This window comes from Trematomus bernacchii, unplaced genomic scaffold, assembly GCF_902827165.1.
Source record: "Trematomus bernacchii unplaced genomic scaffold, fTreBer1.1, whole genome shotgun sequence".
Taxonomy (NCBI): Eukaryota; Metazoa; Chordata; class Actinopteri; order Perciformes; family Nototheniidae; genus Trematomus; species Trematomus bernacchii.
In genome coordinates this window covers 6,927,952-6,947,322 of record NW_022988043.1, presented here as the reverse complement: position 1 = coordinate 6,947,322, position 19,371 = coordinate 6,927,952, and the positions used below count along the sequence as shown (strand labels likewise).

At 38.7% G+C, this 19,371-nt stretch overlaps 1 protein-coding gene across 1 annotated transcript in view; it reads right to left on the bottom strand.

The window, feature by feature from the left end:
- Window positions 1–18,593, bottom strand: part of ccser1 (coiled-coil serine-rich protein 1) — a 106,097-nt gene extending 87,504 nt beyond the window's left edge. The window contains 6 exon segments of the mRNA XM_034118086.1: window positions 1,130–1,220; window positions 9,303–9,487; window positions 12,023–12,446; window positions 13,210–13,281; window positions 13,283–14,240; window positions 18,389–18,593. Coding sequence (XP_033973977.1) covers window positions 1,130–1,220; window positions 9,303–9,487; window positions 12,023–12,446; window positions 13,210–13,281; window positions 13,283–14,215 — 1,705 coding nt within the window. The 5' untranslated portion in view covers window positions 14,216–14,240; window positions 18,389–18,593.
- Between the last annotated feature and the right edge of the window lie 778 nt (window positions 18,594–19,371).

The window sequence follows — 19,371 nt, the reverse complement described above, 5'->3', positions numbered from 1 at the left end:
TCACGTTGAGTTAAAGATAATACATTCAATTTCCAAATGGTTTTACAGCCTGCACTTAGTGTCTTTACAGTTGGAGATGTGTTAATATGAAGCAAACATTTGCAATCTGAAACATAATCAATACTGACAGTATTTGCAAGAGTCTGTAATTTTGCCCAATTACCATAATGCCCTGCGAGTTATGATTAAATAAGAACAGTGCTTTCAAATGCAATCAATCATTTGACTTCACTACAGTACGTGTACTCACAACCAAAAAAATAGCAAATCGCTTCTTATGTCGCAGTTATGTCTAAGAATTCATCATTATATTAACACATTTCCTCGTGTTGTGTTTCCAGCCACCCACCACACTCATTAGATATAATCATGTTCTATGTGTTATATGGAAGGAGGTTGGGGTTACAGTTTGCTGCACTGTGGCAGAGCAAAAGCAATAAGTCTCCTCTGTCACTTTTACACAATGAGGCATGTCAGTTAGAGTGTAACTGAAATGCCTCCACAGTGAAGCAGGTAAATCGTGGTAAATGAGGCAGCTACATCAAAGTAGGTGGCACATGTTAAAAGAACCAGGGAGAGCACTGGTTTGAGGGCGATGCAGTAGAGGGGATTTAATTAGAAAAAACAGACGGGGAGTAAAGAGAAAGAAAGAAAGCAAGTAAAAAATAAATAAAGAACGGGTGAAGAGAGGGAAAGCAAAAAGGAGGGTTCAAATAATCAGTGACACAATGAGGAAAAATGAGCAGATACAAGGAGAGAATTTTGAATATAAACGATTTTCACTCCTGATTTAAAATAATTTATTTCCAGGAACATTTAGCTTCTTTTAAAAGCAGCCATTACTGTATGATTTTTGAGAAATATAACAAAAACTAAAAGACTAACAGACCTAGTATTTGACCCAGCTGTGGATAGTGTTGAATTATGCATTTGACTTTAACCCCTTCAGTATTTAAATAATAGTTAAGTAAGTACCACTGCATAAATATGTGGACACATGTTTGCTTGATGAAGTTAAGTGTGGAAAAGTGAGCTCCATCTGTATCTTTCCTATTCTTCACCCACGCAATGTCCATGAAGACATCTGAGTTGAGACGCGGATTTCCTTTAGTAAAAACATTTGAATTACCATGTCGATGTCGCTGGTCATCAGAAAGGTCCAGGTCCAACATAAGATCATCTTCATCAAGCTCTGACGAACCCAGGTAGTTCAAAACATCCTAAAGAGAAAAGACAAAAAAGACAAAACTGAAAAAAGCAATCTAAAGATAATAATTAGAAATACTCATTATTATATTTATAGTAATATGATTATGTAGGTTGAAAAAATACTTTAATGTTGGAACAAACAAGTCATGATGATTAACAGTTTTAATACAATTTTAGCAAGACACTCATGAATGTCCTACAGGTTAAGCAAATCATGAAGAAGAAAAACTAAATATATACTAACTCAAATAGGGCTAAAATATGACAACATTCAAGCAAATTATATAAGGATTTGTATCAAAATAATCCTAATTCGCTAAGTATAGTAGTCATTCACAAAGATTCCCCAGCCAGAAAACCCAACATCAACACTTGATAGTTATTTATTGATGATATTTCTTTCACTTTTCTCCACTTGACGAGATATCCAGTCCCTCACCATACTGTAAGCATCTAGGCTCATGAACACATATTGTTTCTCCTGTTATAAGGGAATCATTAGGGTTCAGTTAGTGAGAGCAATGAATGTGCCAAATCAGGCTGTGTAACATCTGTCAGCATCCCCCATGCTTCGTAAAGGAACAAGTACCTGCTGAACAAGAGCAACTTTACAATCTACAATCCTTGGTTGCAGACAAATTGTTAGTTTAGCTTAGGAACCTTCCTAACGGAGTGAAATGACCCGGAAGTACCTCAGTGGCCGCCATGATAAGAGCTGTTTGAATTCTCTAGTCTAGATGATAGGAAAGGAGGTTTTCACAACATTCGGCCGTTCACAGAAACAACCGATCATGACCGAGAAATGATATCATGAAAGTTACGGTACTTATTAATAAGCATTTGACAACTTATGTGGTAAGTTGCCAAAGTGCTTTGTTTTGAACGTTCAACACTATAATAATCAAAAGGAGAAATATGAACGTTACTTTTTTACTGAAATGATCAAATAAAGTCAACACTTCATAGTGTTTACTGAGCTCTGAGGGGTTTCTTGAACTTTTAAAACATTTTTGAATGGTGATATACACAGTGATAGGTAAGGACTAACAAGTTTATAATAAATACATTTGTATTTACTATAAGATCTTTTCTTACAATCATACGTATTGGGATCATGTGGATTAATACGTGTGGACCGGAGGGTGACAAGCATAAGTTTCACTTTCCTTTTTTATTTCAATTCCAACCTTGGTCATGAAGAATATATGTTTCTCTGTTGTCCCCACAACAGAGAAACATAAGAACGCGGTGCAAAGTATCTAGATGCGTTTACAGTAGACCGCCGTTCTTATTATACATCCATGTAGTTCGCTGTATAGAAAACTGTAGTTTCCCCACAGCAGATGCACATTTATGACGTCCGCTGGCGCATCATAAATACGTTGGATAGTTTAGTGCAGTGGGATTCTCAAAGCACAGCAGTCTCTTTGACTAAATCCTTTGAATTCTCCTATCCACTATTCCTTAACCCTGTGACGTTTCACAGAGGTCAAGGAATAGTGGATAGGAAAAGACGATAAGAGCTGATTTTTGGACAATTCGACTGCAACCCTTCTCTCTTCTCGCTCCATTAAAAATAGAGCCATTACCTACTCATATGATTCCTAAAATTGTTTACACAAACCCAACTTTCCAAAGCATTTGTCAGATGCCATTAACCTGATTTTGTTATCTATAAAACCTAATCTAACTTAATGTGCTGTTTAAAAATGTTTCCATCTACCTTACAGGGAACTAGATGTTCTCTGCAAATAGCATCAGGGACAATGCTCTTCAAAATCCAACAATAGCTTTCAATTCAAATAAAACCTTTTACAAACCTTCCCCAACCCTGGTTGTAACAGTTTGAAAACAAGAGGCATGTTTTAATATTTCATGGTAGTATTTTGGATCTTGAGATGTTAGAAATTATAATTGTATCTTTATTCCCTATCGCTCAATCGGGCTACAGCTACCTGTGATGTTTCAACACTGAATGCCCCACCTCAAATCTTTACTTGTTTTGTTAAATGCTCCTTTGTTCTTGGCTTTATTTTGAGGTTATAATGATGCCCTGTGCTCTCTAAGGTGCAGCTGCATTTCGAAAGTCAATGCTGCCATCTCATGGTCATCAAAGGGACCAAACCATTGTAGAAAAAAATATATAGCTACATAAATAAATATTGGCAAACTGATAAAAACCCAACACACCACTGCTAAAAAGAGTGTATTTGTTGCAGTTGTACATATATACAAATAGATAAGGTTATGTAAGAATTGGCAGCAGGCAGGATAATTGCTAAAAAAACAATGACTTGTTTGATCATGTTCCCTTATTATCACAGACACATCCAGGTGAGGTGTAAAAACTCTGCCAACATGCGCTTCCCTGGTATAATACTCTCACAATCAGCAGGTTCGCTCCAATTATTCTACACCTAAAAAGACCTGAGCAATCCCTGGGTCAAATTATATATATTTGCAAATAAGTACGCAGATTTGATATAGACAGCATACCGGTAATAATGAGCACCACAATACTTTCTACATCTCATAAAGTGCCCTGAATTGTCCTGATGAGGCATGTCTCAGCAGCCTGATAACCTCACAAGACCAAAATAGCTAATTATGCAGTAGTGGAGTAGTGCTTTGACCTTGTTCTGACTACATTTCAAAACCTGAATCAACGTTTTAGACAAGATTTTGAATATTTGCTGACTACAGGATTGAACTTGTATGCACTCAAACAATTAAAAAGTTAAACCAAAGTAAATATCAGGCATCGGAAAACTACATGCAGCAGTCACATGGAGTATCAGCAGAAACTCCATTAACCAGCTCTGTTCAGCCCTCATCACTGTTGTTTGGACATAAACAACCTCAGTATTGATCTCCTCCCTTTCTTGTACAAGAGACTTGATGCGTGTGTGTATGTGTGTGTATGTGTGTATGTGTGTATGTGTGTGTGTGTGTGTGTGTGTGTGTGTTAAATCAATGTTCTCCAAGTACATAACACGTGAGGCCATTGTGTTCTGTGTACTGTGTTAATGTCTAACACTATATTACTGTTTTTTCACCAGCTGCTCGGCGCAGTTAACATCAGAGAAAGACCAGAATGCATTTCAACGTAATGCAATTGAACAGAAGAACTCCATCCAGGCATTACAGCTAATAGCGAAAGGTATTGGAAAAGAAATGAAGACCCATTCTGTGTGATACTACTGCACAGACTCCATTTGAAGCTAAATTACCCATTTTAATCTGCCCCTCTAACCACAGAAATCTATTAATATGATTTTACAACCCAGATATGTAACCTTTTTCCCTTGCTTATGTGATTTGAGTGAGTGTAATCCTTGAGTTAATAGAGATAATATCAGATTCAAGTCTGATTAACAGATGGCTCCATCTCCTAACCTACAAGCAGAATAATAATCCCAAGAGATAAGAGGATGCAAGAGCTTTTTCCAGTCTTTAAAACTCACTGGTTTATATTGAAGGGAGAGGGGCAATAGCTACACAACTGTAACGTTTTGTGACCTTTTTGCACGGTTGTAACACTAATTTGCGGACAAAATCTTTCCACATTCAGAAATATAAACACCAGTCAAAGTACTTAAACCTCTTCTGTGATAGTTCCCGCTACAATAGCAGTCTCCATGAACACCGACAGCGAAGGGCCGGTCACATTTGGTCATATGTCGACATTTTGGAACCATTAGTAGGGCTTTGGTGGAGAATATTTAGCAGCAATAAGGCTCGTCGAGATATCAGAGATATGACAGGGCCCTACCATTCACCACTATAAAAACAACACGTAAAACCTTACAATCAGGCCGATGTAGTACATAACCAGGGTATTGAGTCTTCCTAGAGAATCCATCAGTAAGGGTTTTTCCTGTCCATAAAATTGACTGGTTTCTGTTCATACTCTGAGGAAATCACATACAGTCTATAAAAACTACATTTATTCAGTGCCCTAGGGTGATAAATGCGTTAAGATCAAGGGAGAGAGACTTGGCTTTGTAGCCAGGTATTATGGCTTCTGGCGATGGAAAATATACGGACTAACAAATGACTTTCATTCTGTCTGAGCAGATGATTCGCAGCCAGTTGTGTTTACAAGGTGCCTGAGGGAACAAAAGATTGAATGTCCAGTCAAATGGGAAATCTGTTGAATGCAAAGAAACCAATTTTTAACCAGACTGTATCTTTATTATTATTATAATTATTGGCAACCATCTTCTCCTATACATACAGATTCATCTCTCATCCCAGAGCTAAGCAAACATCCATTTCAAATTAAATGTGCAATGCCTTTTACAATTTAAGAGAGATACTACATTTTAGTGCTTTATAGAGTACTTTGGTAGCAACAGTATCCATATTTTCACTATGGCCATTAATTTGAGTTACATATTTAAATGAAGGAGTCCTATCACGTATTGTAAAGTATACAACTTTACGAGATGATGTTGTGTGCGAGGCTGCCGAGGCAAAAAATGTGACTACAGTGATAACTTATTTCCTACCTCTGCAATATGTCTGGATGTGAACATGATTTCTACAAGAGAAAGCACCTAAAGCTGGAGTTCTTCCCAATATCAATATTGTCTTTGAGCTCTTTAGCCTGTCAATGAAAAATGTCACTGAATTAAAGAAAAGTTTTGTTTCTACAGCAGAGGAAGTCAATTTCTCTCTGATAGCTAATGAGCTCCTTACTATCAACTCCATTTTAAGTGTACATTTACTGTTTAAGTTAAGTTAAAGCCTTTTATTGTCATTATACACAGAGTATAACGAGATTCAGAGTGCAACTCTGTCCCGGTGTGCAAAATATTAATATAAAAATAGTATATAAAGTGCATTAAACATAACATTATGTGTGGTGGTTAAGCAGCCTGACGGCCCAGGGGTAGAAACTGTTTTTGAGTCTGTTTGTCCGTGACTTGAAGCGGGGAGCCAGTGCTGAGGGTGCGGGTGGAGGAGCAATAAGGGCCTATTGTCACTGTCTGAGGACGGTCTGTAAGGAAATTATTTATCCAGGCGCATAAGATGGAGGGGAAACCTAGGCTTGACAGTTTTTCCACTAGTATTTCAGGTATGATGGTGTTAAAAGCTGAGCTAAAGTTTATTAGCCTCTATACAGGTAATGAATTTAAAATGAACACATTTAGTATATGAACAACAAGTTATCTTCTAATAATTGCCATAAAATATTAAACATAACTAGCTATAATTAGGGGATTGAATGCAATATGTGAACATGTGGTATACATATTCCAAGTCCATATTGTACAATAAGTGTTCCCTTGTTTTTAAGAACATTTTCTTTGGTAATATGCAAATAAATGCAGCATGATGATTATTGTTTATAAGAATAAACACCAGCAAACAGATGGTGCTAAACCACGTTATTTGCCAATTTACCTAAATTGTCTTGATTCATAATTAAATCACACAATACTACTACTGCTTATTTTACAGCATTTTGGCTCAGCTAACTTTTGCTGCCAATAACTATGAATGGTTATGTCATGATATAAATGATTTTCTTTTCATCCACCACTGTCTTCTGAGCTCATCTATGTGACAAGTTGGTATCAAGGAGCATAGCTTCAGAGAAAGTGATTTGAAATGTGATTTAATGTGTGTATGATCATTTGTACTGCTTTCATATGCTGTCCTTGGGCAAAACCATACTGTACAAATATCCTCATTGTTTTTCATTTAAAAACCCAACTGTCTGGTTGTGGGAATAACAAATTCTGTCTCGGATAAGAAGATAATCCTTATCTGTTCTATCATTATTTACCAGTGTCACTTATGATATGAAAACAAGAGGCATCTTGTTAACAAGTCTAGCGAGCAAGCTTTGAATGCAGGTGTGGATGTGCATAAGTAACAGTCAAATTAAAATGGATTGCAGTTGAACTATTCTGCCATATACTGAATGTCAATCAACCTACAAACAACTCAGATGAGAGAGAATTTCTTCAGAACGTCCTAAGTTATTCCTTTCAACTGGAATTGAATTTAATCACTGCCAGCCTGCCAAAATATTATCACTGTCTCACTGAGAAAAATATGAGCAACCAACAGTGTTTACGGGGGGGGAAATAAATATCTCTCGACAACCCGAATGGGATATCAAAATAACAATAACAACTGGAATGAGATCACCAAACAGCTCAAGCAAACACAGCGTTCCTCACAGAGACACCTCACAGTTTATCTCAACTTAGAAGTAAACTTATTACACATTTGTCATTGCAAATCAAATCTTTAGCGGCTTCAAGATAATTATATTCTCTCCTTGTAATGAATCAGTAAAAATAAACTATATACACCTAGCTTACCGTCTCTGTTTGGCCCTAAACTGTTGCACTGTCCCACAGGACTTCTTCACAGGTAAACACCACAGTGAGCCACACTGTTTATACAATAAGCCAACCATTTCTCTTTCTTGTATTCATACCCTCAACTGCCTTACTTATGTATTTACTTAGAAGAAGGCCTCTCAGGTGTCTTAGTTCAGACTTATTCATAAGCTTCACAAGTGCCCTCTGCAACAAAAAAAACTTATATCAGGCTGAAATAAAGAGGAGAAATGGAGGGACATAATTGAATTTAGACTCCAAGGCTCCTGCGCTTTAGGCACAATGTAGGCCCCTGAAGGGCCCTTCAAACGACAGAGAAAGGAAAAGAAAAGATTAGAAATCTGTGCCAAGGAGCAGATGGAGTCTGCAAAGAACATAGCAATGTGCTGTGTGTATACCTGCCCTCTAGATGAAAGCATACAGTCCTTGGTAAAGTAAAGTGGATTGACAAACCAACAGAGCTTCCCCTGTGTGTTGTGATGTATTGTAGAAAGCCAACCCATACACAATAATACCAGTAGCACCTGAAGCAAATGTTGTTAAAGCTTAAGCATGAATCAAAAGACGGGGGCAATGACTGTTGTGAAATATTTACTGAAGAAGTAATATTACTAAACTAATCACACTTGCCCGGGTCATAATGTCAGGGCTTTGCCTTACAGTATATAGCATTAAATATTAGAAACAAGATTTGTATTTCTTCTTATCATTTGTATTCATGTGTACACACAAGGTAACAATATAACTAAGAATATCAAGGGGTTTTCAGATTCTCATGCTTAACTTGAGCTGTTGAATATCAGAACTAATGACACAGACTTATTAGTAACCCGTGTGTGATTGCAAAGTCAGTACAGAACTGTAGATCGCCATTCAATGTGACATTTCTTGTCATGAGCAAATGTGTGTCTGTTTGTTTTCACCTCACGATACACTGTTCAGCGCCTCGTGGAAACGTTTAAGAAAGGCATCATGGTAATCCTTTTAGGATTATTAAGACGTTTGTTACATTAAGTGCTATTCTCATTCTATCTTGTTTGCTGTGTTTTGGGCGGATTCATTTTCTCTACCACACTTTTGTTTCCTTCATTACATTTGGGTCAATTTATTACTGCCCTGAAACTGTACAGCAAAGTATTCACATTTGGTCTTTTTTTTTTCTATCTTGTTTTTCTACTCTAATTGATTTTGTTTTCCTTTGTGTTTTGAAATGTTGTTCTAGTGCATTTCTTTGCCTTTTTTTTAAGTACTTTTACTTTCCTCTGTGTTTGAAAAGTTTCTATATATAAACTGGATGGGCACTCAGAGAGCTCAAGCCTCCGCTAAGGTCATGCCTTATCTTGCAATATTAATGAAAATGAAAAGTAATGTGTGTATCCGCCCTGTGATTTGGATCTGCTCCAAAATGTGTGGCACATACTTAACTGTTTAGTCAGACACATGTGTATTTTTGTGTGTGAGTGTGTGGGTGTGCGTGTGTGTGCGTGCATGTGGATGTGTGCATGTGCATGTGCTTGTCTTGGGGTTAGTTATGCTGTACCTAAACATCATAATTCAAATGTAAACAGTTACACACACACACTACATTGTATCTTTCATACACACACCATCTGTATCTGCTAAAGTGTTAACCCTAATTCAGCATGACCTGACAACGTAAAAAAGTAATATAATCTAGTAATTTTGAATTAATTTATACAATCAAACAAACACACACACACACACGAGACCTACCAGACTGCCCAGTTTGGAGGACGAGGAGTTGTTTCTGTGTTTGAGGAGGCCACATCCCTCCATGCCCGGGGCATCCTTGTGGTTTCCATGGATACGAGGCCCACCAGCCCCCTCAGATGAGGAGCGAAGACGCCTTTCCATCCGCATCACCTCATGATAGGGGCTGACACTGCTACACAGAGACGCTGCTGGAAAGAGTAATGAGAGGAGATAAGTTGAGTTAGAGTGAAACTGTTGAAACACTGACTCTAAAAGCAGAGACATAATCATCTTTTTATTATATTTCCAACGGGTAGCAGTCAGCCCAATTTCCTGTATGACGGTGGGTTATTTTCATGAAACTTAATGAAAAGAGGGCTCTTACTTATTGAGATTTTTAAATTAAGTAAAAATGTCCCTATCTAAAGCTCCTCAGCAGTATTGCTTTTGGTCAAATGGTATTTTGTGATCATCCGGTTTTATCTCGTTCCCACAAAATGAGAGAATGAATGATGAACTTCAGGGGCAAAACCCAGACAACTGCTATAATTGCTCTATTATGATCTACTAATGGATATATGTATAAACAGACAGACAATGCCAGGTCCTTCCATTGTGTGCACGGTTATGAAACAGCTCTTCATGAAAACCACTCGCTCCCTACCTGTCTCTCTCTTTCACAAACACTGACACATGCACAATGCCTACATGTACAAAGTGTGTGTGCACGAGTCTTTTTTTCTTGTCTTCTTTTGTCTTTATTCTGACACTTCCTGTCTCCGGCCCATTTTACTACTGTAGAGGCTCAGACCATTTCAGCATGAAAGGAGAACACATACCAGAGGACTTTAAACTGTTTGTGAAATGGATATGGTCAAATTTGTTTTTTGTGGAGTCCAACAGACTCCTCCCGTTATTCCTGTAGTTTATTTGTAGTTCCCACAGCTTGGAAGCTAAACATTCACCAAGTTTTAATCAATATTTAGCTACTGCCCTGCAATAATGAATTGCAATACACTACATGTGTGTATGTGTTCACAAAACAACGATAGGCAACTGATTCCGCACTAAGCTTTCATAATTGAGAGCATGTAACACTTAGCATTTCTACTCGGTTGTCAAAAAAGTGTCCACAAAAAAGGAATGCTATCTTAATTAATTTTTTGAGTACTTTGACTTAGGGCTGTGCGATTATGGCAAAAATCATAATCACGATTATTTGGGTCAATAATTGATATCACGATTATTAAATACGATTATTCATTGACTTTGAAAAAATCCATTTATTGAACTTTAAAACAAATACAAATAATAATTTGAACAGTATCTTTTTAACTGTTGATTACCCTGAACGTATAATTCAACTGAAAAACCAATACAAAAATAAATTAAATAAATGATACATTTAAATAAATAATATCAAAATAATAAATACCAATAAACAAGATCAACAAATATTTTGGAGCGCAATTCCCCAAGCTACTAAACATATATAAATATGATAAATACAAATAAATGAGACCAAAATTAATTAGATCAAATATGTTGCAGTGCACCGTCACAACCTAGCAAAGCAAAATAATTGTTTTTTTCGATTATGTTGTTTTCGTAATTGTGGCAGGCCAAAATCGTAATTGCGATTAAAATACGATTAATTGCACAGCCCTACTTTGACTATAATATTTTGATCATGATTAAATCTTGATATATTCATTAATTTGAACTTATCTTACTAAAACCCTCAGTTTCCTCTGCCAGCAGCACATTAATAAAGTGACATTTCAATATCAGCAAAAATGAAATTATCAGTTGCTTCAACTAAACTAATTTCTAATAGCACGGTTAGCTAGTCCAAGTGAGACCATTAATCAAGCCAACACTTGATTCACTAAATTATCTCTTTTCCTGAAAGGGTAATAAACTCAGCCAGAATCTCATGTTTCATATCACACATCAAAGTCTGATAAAAAGGTTAGGACACAGGGAAACATATTTTTTGGGAAACATAATTATGGGCTGTAGATCTCGGGAAGCCTTGGCTGAAAAATCTCCTCTGCAATATGTTACAACAGCTGAGGAAGTGAGGAAAATGGTAACACATCATCTCGGGTAAAATTATAATTTGTCAGTTTGACAAACTACTGTCAACCCACATCTGGCATGTATTCATTAGACTGAAGGTTTTTTTTTTCAGATTAACTGTCTGAGGTGATTGCTCAGAGTGACGGGCCGGCTATAAAGGTTTCAGATCAATGTTCGAGCTTCGAAAATGTATTGTAATATTTGGACACAACACAAGAGGAAACATGTTTTCTGTTGCTTTTTGAAATGCAAAATGTACTGATACATGAGTGAGTTAGATATCAGGTAAAGCATAAGAGTAAATAGAATAAAAAACATATGGATATATTTAAGTATCCCAAAAATACAAATATGTCCAACAGACACAAGCAACACGCACATATAACAAATATACATAGCATACATACTCCCCGCACAGCAAGAAGTCAATACTGTCACTGCTTTTTACATAAAATAGCTAGTCAATATCATAGAGCCGATATCACAAAAGAGTGTGAAGCCAAGTTTTGATGTCTGTGTGTCTCAGTTATCATGCGGGATCAACCTGGCTGGGCTCCCATGGTACACGGTACATGGTAGTGTATGTTATCTGTGTTTGTGACTGTGGCGATGCATGTAAACTTGTGATTTACCTAAAAGTGTTTGCATGAGTTTCTCACCTGCATGTGGTTTCCTCAAATGAGAGGACCTTGGCTCGTGGCAGCCACAGAAGCTTCCTCTTTCTTGAATGGAGCGCGTTCTTCTTGCCTTCCTTTCCGATTGCTCTGGGTTAGAGTGGCACCCCTCGCTGAGTACCACACATGCCTCGCTCTCGCTCTTGCTCTTGGTCTCTGTTTGGTAACCTGCCTTCCTCTTCTCCACTAACTCCTTCCTCTCCACTGCTGACAACTCATCCCTCACTTCCTTTCTCTCTTCCTCCCTCTCCCTTCTCTCTTCCAGTGATTGTTCCCGCAGAGGTAGGCAGGGTACAGCTGTCTCCGGCTCTGAGAGGGAAATGGCAGTCTCATAGTCTGTGTTGTTTGCTGTGCTGGTGTCCGGGAGTAAAGGTTTTTCAGTGCTGGACTGGGCTGGAGTGAAGAAGACCTGAGGAGAGGACATTTCATTGAGAATGTGTAGAAACAGAACAAGCTGTTGCTGTCAATGTTACATTTGAATACAAGAACAATTGTGAACTGAAATGGGTCAAAAGGTTTGCACAAGGATATATTTGTGTCCTCGGGCACAAGGTGTGAATGTTTGGGAAGCACAGTCACAGTATTTACTCTTGACTTAAGTGCGGAGCTTTGTCTTTGCAGCCTTTGTACAGGATAAATGTTTTTTTTCATCAGGAGCTCCCTCCTCTACCAGCAAAAAAAAAAATAGAATCAATTCTTTGAAGGAGGAAAAGTTGTGAGCACAAAGGTGTGAAATGTGGAGGACAGTTTTCAGACATGCATGGGTTTTTCTCTTCATGCCTTAGCACTTTCAATAAAAGGACTTTTATGCCCGGTGCTAAATTTTTATGCCACATTTCACAGATTCCACTCAGTGATCATAAATATTCCTCCTTTATGGTTTTTGTTCTTGACATCCAAGGGCACCTGTGGTTGTATTATCTATTCCTCAAGCTCTAATATCGCATTTTTTAAACAAATATTGTTTGCCAACAAGAAGAAAGATTTACTGATTGAATGATTTTGCATACTTAAGACAAGTTGCATTTTCATCTTAAAATTAATGGTGTTTCTCTATTATTCCCGAAACTTTTACATAAAGTTTACGGTTTGTCTTTGTCTTTAACTAACCCTAACCCATTTGATTCCAAAACCCATACATGATTGACAGCAAAAAGAAACAGGCACACTACCTGGGATGAAGAAACAACCAAGCTGAAGTTCTCTGGGGCAGGGGGGGGATTCAGGTGGGGATTCAGGTGGGGATTCAGGTGGAGCTGGGTAGACATCTGGCCCGGGCTCAGAGGCAGGAGGGGCTACAGGGGGTCCGGGGCTGGGAGCTGGCAGAGCATCCACCTCAGACACAGAATCCTCCGTGATGGGGATGAACTCTGAAGGGGTGACGGCTGTGGTTCGGTCCTCTGATATCATAGGGGACTGGAGTGAGCTTTCCCCACCGGCACCAAGCTCCCCTGGCCATGAGCCCGGGGTGAGGCCCCCGGCCCCCGGAGTGATGGTGGTGGAGCTCGGAGGTTCCAGATTCACCTCTGGAGGTCTGTGGTGGTCGGAGGTCCGGGAGAAGCGGTGGTGAGCGGAGAAAGATTTGGGCAGCAGCGTTTTCTTCCGTGACGACCGTTTGCTATTACTACCTCCACTGTAGTCATCCAGGAACCCAGAGTCGTCACCCTCATTGGCCCCTGAGCCACTGATACAGTTTGTAAAGACATTTCGATTGGCTGTGGAGGAGGAAGAAGAGGAAGCTTTTTCAAAATCCTCCGTCTGAGAGCGGGAGATCTTCTTTTGCTTGTGGCTGCCGAATCCAAAGGAGTGGCGTGACTTTGGGCGTCCACCACCTTCACTGAACCCCGTTGACGATGACGTTGAAATCTGCTGGTTATTTCCATTTGCGTCAGTGCTCTGTGTCAGCGGGGGGGTGAGGTTTAGGTTGATAGGCTTGACACGTGGATCGCTATTCCGTTTAGCTGATAAATTGAGGGATGGAGTTCTGAAAAAGCTGCGGCGTTTCCCCGTGCTGCCTGAACTGGAGTTGGTGCTGGAGGGTGAGGAGGTGTGGACGCCATTGCCCTGTCCACCTGAAGAGGGAGAGGAGGGGAGGGAGTCCTGCCTCTTACTGCTGCTGCGGCGGAAGATTGGCAGGCGGGACACAAGTGTGGACCGACGTGAGCCTGATTCACCCATCGAGAAGCAGCGGAAGTGGGGCACTCTGAGGAAACAAACAAACACAAAAAAACATTTAATGGATACAACATGCATCAACAAAGATTCATATTCAACGTGACCAATCTGTTCTTGGGAAGTATTAAGCCATCTAATAATTCTGACATTCACAACTTGTAAAGGAATTGTCTATAACATCATTAAGGCCATTTATATATATTTTTGTAATGATCACTACCAGCAATGGAAGCACATGCTGACTGTCTTTCCTTGAGAATTGAGTCCGTTTCTAACCGAGTTTAGCTACCGTTATAAACTGACAATTAAACCCTTTGTTCAAGCCAAGAATCAGATATAATAAGCGTAATTAATCTCTGCTCAGTCATGAATGATGAAAAACAATGCAATGAGGCTCAGCAGTTACACTACTAACAATACTTTTGTTTATTTGATGCTACCCATAAGAAATGCAAGCCCGTTTTGACCTTTCTTAATAGTATTCCACATTGGGAATAACAAGAACTGCCTCCAGTGTTTAGCGCAGGTTTCTTAAAGTAAAAACAAAGGTGACAAAAATGAATCATTATGGTGGGACTGTAATGAAAAGCCTTAACTTCCTTGCCTGTGGTGCAGCTACATTAGAGAATATTAACTCTCTGTTTCAACTGCACCGACTGTCTTTTAGAGTCAAAAGTAAGAGTATCAGGCTGAAACACTGTGCCTCATGTAATCTTCATTTACAAACGGCTTTATACAATTGTACACATAGAAAGCCTCTTAGTGAATTAATTAAAAGAGGGGTCATTGTCTGTAAGAACCGACTGAAGTGTTTAGTCAAAGATTAAAGGAAGACATTCATTCATGTTTTACTTGTTTCCTACAATGAATTAGCCAAACTGTGACTTGTAGTGTTTAAGAGGCTGTCACTGCGAGAGCCTCTCTGTGTAATAAGCTTGTATTGACACCCTTCACTGAAGTGGCTCATGAGTGTGTGAACTCCTTAAAAGTAAAATTTGATCAAGTTGGGATACAGACGGGCCCTTTTTTTTTTTTTAAGTGGACTCAGCTCACGTAATATATAAAAGCGGTAATTGATATTTATCTATGTACCTAATTTATGTCAACATTTAGAGTAATTATGATATTGTGAACAATTAAATAGTATATTCAAAATGCAGTTATACTATGTTATGATTGTCATGGATCAATTCAAGATATCTGTGCAAGTGAAATAATTTGCAGGTTAGCACCCTAGTCAAATATGTATTAAAACATTTCAGATTAACCAGCAGATCAGAAGTTACCCTCACCGCCACACAGACATTTGACCAGGTCATGACACTCTGGCCTGCCTCATGACCAGGTAAACATCGTCTAACTAATTATATAGAGATTAAAACAGATTGAGAACAGTCCTACCAGTCCGGTGCAATAGGAAAAACACTTTTAGGCAATGGCTTGTAGCTATCAGGCCTGGTGAACACACATCCAACGCAAAAGCATAACACAAAATCACTGCTGATAAAATGAAGGCCCACCCACATGGAGTGTGCCCACGCTGAAGCTCAACAAAGAGAAGGTTGAGAGGTGATAACTGCACTGAAACAGGTGTTTACTTCCCGATTGCCTGGCCACTGTACAAAAAACGATACTACCTGAATCAGAACTTCCGCTTATCTCAGTTCCTCTTTCTGCTCTGTAGTGCAGTATAACGGGCTGCTGTGTTGGATAACAAATCACAGAGCATAAACTATTCGATTTGCTGCTTCCTTGACTTCCATTCGAATGCTGAATTACAAATTGCCTGAACTAAATAAACGGGGCTCGACTATTCTTGCTCTGGACATTTCAGTAGTTTAATTTAAAGCAACTGTCCAAATAATATAATTATTGATGTAAAGCCTAGCTTGAAATCTTTTGTTCTTGCACTGCTGTATAGTTTGAATTGTCTTATAATCACATACGACTGCCTGAGTCTTCCCCTGTTGCTCAATAAACCAAACGGCTTCCAAATTCTATTTGAATGCACTTTTACACTGATAAACCATTAGACTATCTGAAGGTTTGAAAGAATAAACAGGTGTGTATGGCGTGTGTGTAGTGTAACTGGGTGTTTCCTATAAAACAGGTTTTTGATGCATTTCTGACAGACTAAATATTAGGCAACACTGTAAGGCTGAAAACATAAAGAAATATGATTCATACAAGCTTACATACAAGTTTTCTGATGTCTGTTAAGAAATCTTGAGATATTTTTAAACACACACATTGTGGCTCTACCAAAGTAAGATAAGAATTTGTTTTAGGCTGTGTGAGAGTTGCTTTTAGAAGGTGTGTGTTTTCATACAGGGAGTGATCTGGCTTCAATGATGGGCTTGCTGGTATTGTCGAACAAAAATATTATATCTGCATTAAGACACAATAAAAAATGGATACATGGATATAAGGGCCAAACATTTACAAACACTGTATTCTCTGTTCACTTAATTAGGGTACACTGAGAAATGTAAAATACCATGAAACAGAAATATAAGGTAGCACTCAACATACTACACTAATTCCTTTATGATAACTAATCTACCATCACATGATCTATGTAACATATAGTTTCTGCAACCTATGGAATGCATAGAATAACAAAACTGCTTAGCGTATAGCTATAAATATGCAATCCAGGACATGTGATCAAAACAACAAGCTATCTTGAGCAAGAAGTCGCCTTTTTACCCTAAACTCAAATGTGAAATGTAAACTCTCACCTTTAACCTGACAGAAAGACTGCTACTCTGAACACAAGTTAACTATCTTGTTTTTAAGAACACTTAACCAAACTGCAGACTGAAAACAGAGTTACTCAATTATACTACACATGTCGTTGTATGGACATTTGGATACTACATTAACAGTGGAAGATTTGGAGGCCGAGGAACACATGGCAACTTAAGAACGGCATGCAAATAGAAAAATGCAAAACAAAAGCCAACACTTGCTGCATGCTGCAAATAAAGACGGACATCAGCTAAAATGATCAATTGTTCACCATATCTAATACAACACTTACCTTCTCTTTATGACAGGCATGATCACGAAAATGATAGTGCACTAAACAGGGTTTTGGTACACGCTCAAAACAGTAACTTCTCTATTTGTAAACACAGTGTTTCTATTGGCCAATCATGCAAATGCGAGATCAAGTTCAAATGTATGTGAGACGGAGCATGGAAAAGTATTATTATCCATGGAAAATCAGCAATACATATACACAATATTCAAATCATAACCATATTAAATACAGTATAATAAAAATCAAATAACAATAAATAACATAGACAGCTGTTATATATTTTTTACAGATGTATCCACTCAAAACAGAGTTTTCTCTTTATGTATGACAGTAGTCCAAATATTTTGAAGCTAATATTGCACCTGTTTTACTCCCGTCAAATTCTGAAGTAGATGGGTAGACTCAGGATGGATCTACAGATTCGTTTTTAAACTTCTCTTACATTTCTTACAGTATTTTAGGAAGTGAGATTCTGTCTTAACTTCTCTTTTATGACAGAGCTCACTCCACATCCACAGAAGGACTTTTACATCAGTTTTCCCAGGCTGAGTGAAAACAAAGCTACTGTTTACAAGTAAATATTCCTTTAATGTGTGGCTCAAAATGTATTTCTTATGTTCAGAATGGTTGCTGACATAGTGGTACCTTGTGATGCATAGTGATTGTTGGTTAGCCCACTCCCCCTTTAAAGCATCACTTATTAATGAATGGGCCTTAGCATGATGCTGTTACTGTGTGCCTACCAACACTTGTTGTTACTGTTCTCTGTCAACCAATTAGCTATAGCCAGTATCAGATATTACAGCAGTAATGAGATGAGATGCGGGGATGTAAATGTGAGTAACCACCAGTAGCAGCAGTAGCAGCCAGCGGGAACCAGCAGCTGTCAAACAGAAACGTCAACAACGCTCTGAAGCCTGCCGACCTTAAATCCAGACTAGCTAGCTGGGTCAAATCACTGACAGTCAGCCGTCGGGAGTAAGCTCTGGGGCTAATGGCTGCTACGACATTACATCAATAAAATGCAGTGTATCGCTTTCTCCAGGCTGTAAAGGTCGGGGGGAATACAGTCGCGTGCACTGTCCGGTGTTTCAGGCGGACTGGCTAGCAGCAGCGGCACACACACTTACCTTGCGCAGAGTCCCAGCAGAGTCTCTACCGACGCCGAGCAGCTGGATAAATCTTCGCTTTGTGCTCACACGAGTTACCATAGCCTACATGGAGGAATCTGGAAGTGTACAATGGTCCTGGAATTGCACTGAGGTAGCACCTTGTGTTGCACTGACGCCGATATTACACCTCTGTGACGTGGAGGCTCTTTTCCTCCTTCGTCTCTTCCGCGTTGCGACGACAGGCCGCGAACGTGCACAGCGTGACGTCCTTCTTCTTCCTCATACTCCTCCTCCTCCTCCTCCCTCTCCTTCTCCCACAGATCAGCATCCTCCAGCAGGTGGAGGGATGGACAACTCAATCTCTCACTGGCAAATATAATCGATCCTTAATCCGGATCTTCTCATATGTAGCATACTAAATATTGGGATGTCTAATATTGAAGGAATTGCCCATTCACTTGTATCCCTTAAACAGAAAGTTACTCCTCTGGCATGTCAACATGCCAGTGTTTTGTATCAGATAAGAGGATTATTATTATTTATCCAACTCATTTACATTGAAGTATCACTGATAAGATAAAGATTCAAATTGAAAAGTTACTTTAAAATATAGTAAACTAAAGCTTTAGGCTATAAATACATGCATGTCAAAAACGAAAAATAGTACTTTTAGTGATAAGATTTAGGATTAAAGGTCCAGTGTGTAGGATTTAGCATCTAGTGTTGAGTTTGCAGATTGCATAAACTGAATTGACCCTTTTAATGGCAGAAGTTTTGGCTTAGATGTCGAAAGCACAGATGTAAAGGTTTACATTACCAAAGGCTCTATTCTACTAAGTCTCCAAGTTAGCCATATCAGTGTGAACATGCACAATACTAGATACATTTTACCTACATGGAATCCAACCATCAAAATCCTGTAATTTTCAAGTCGAAATGCCTACCACTATAGATGTCTCAGGGAAACTTAAGGTGGCCTTCAGGTAACCTTGAAAATGCAA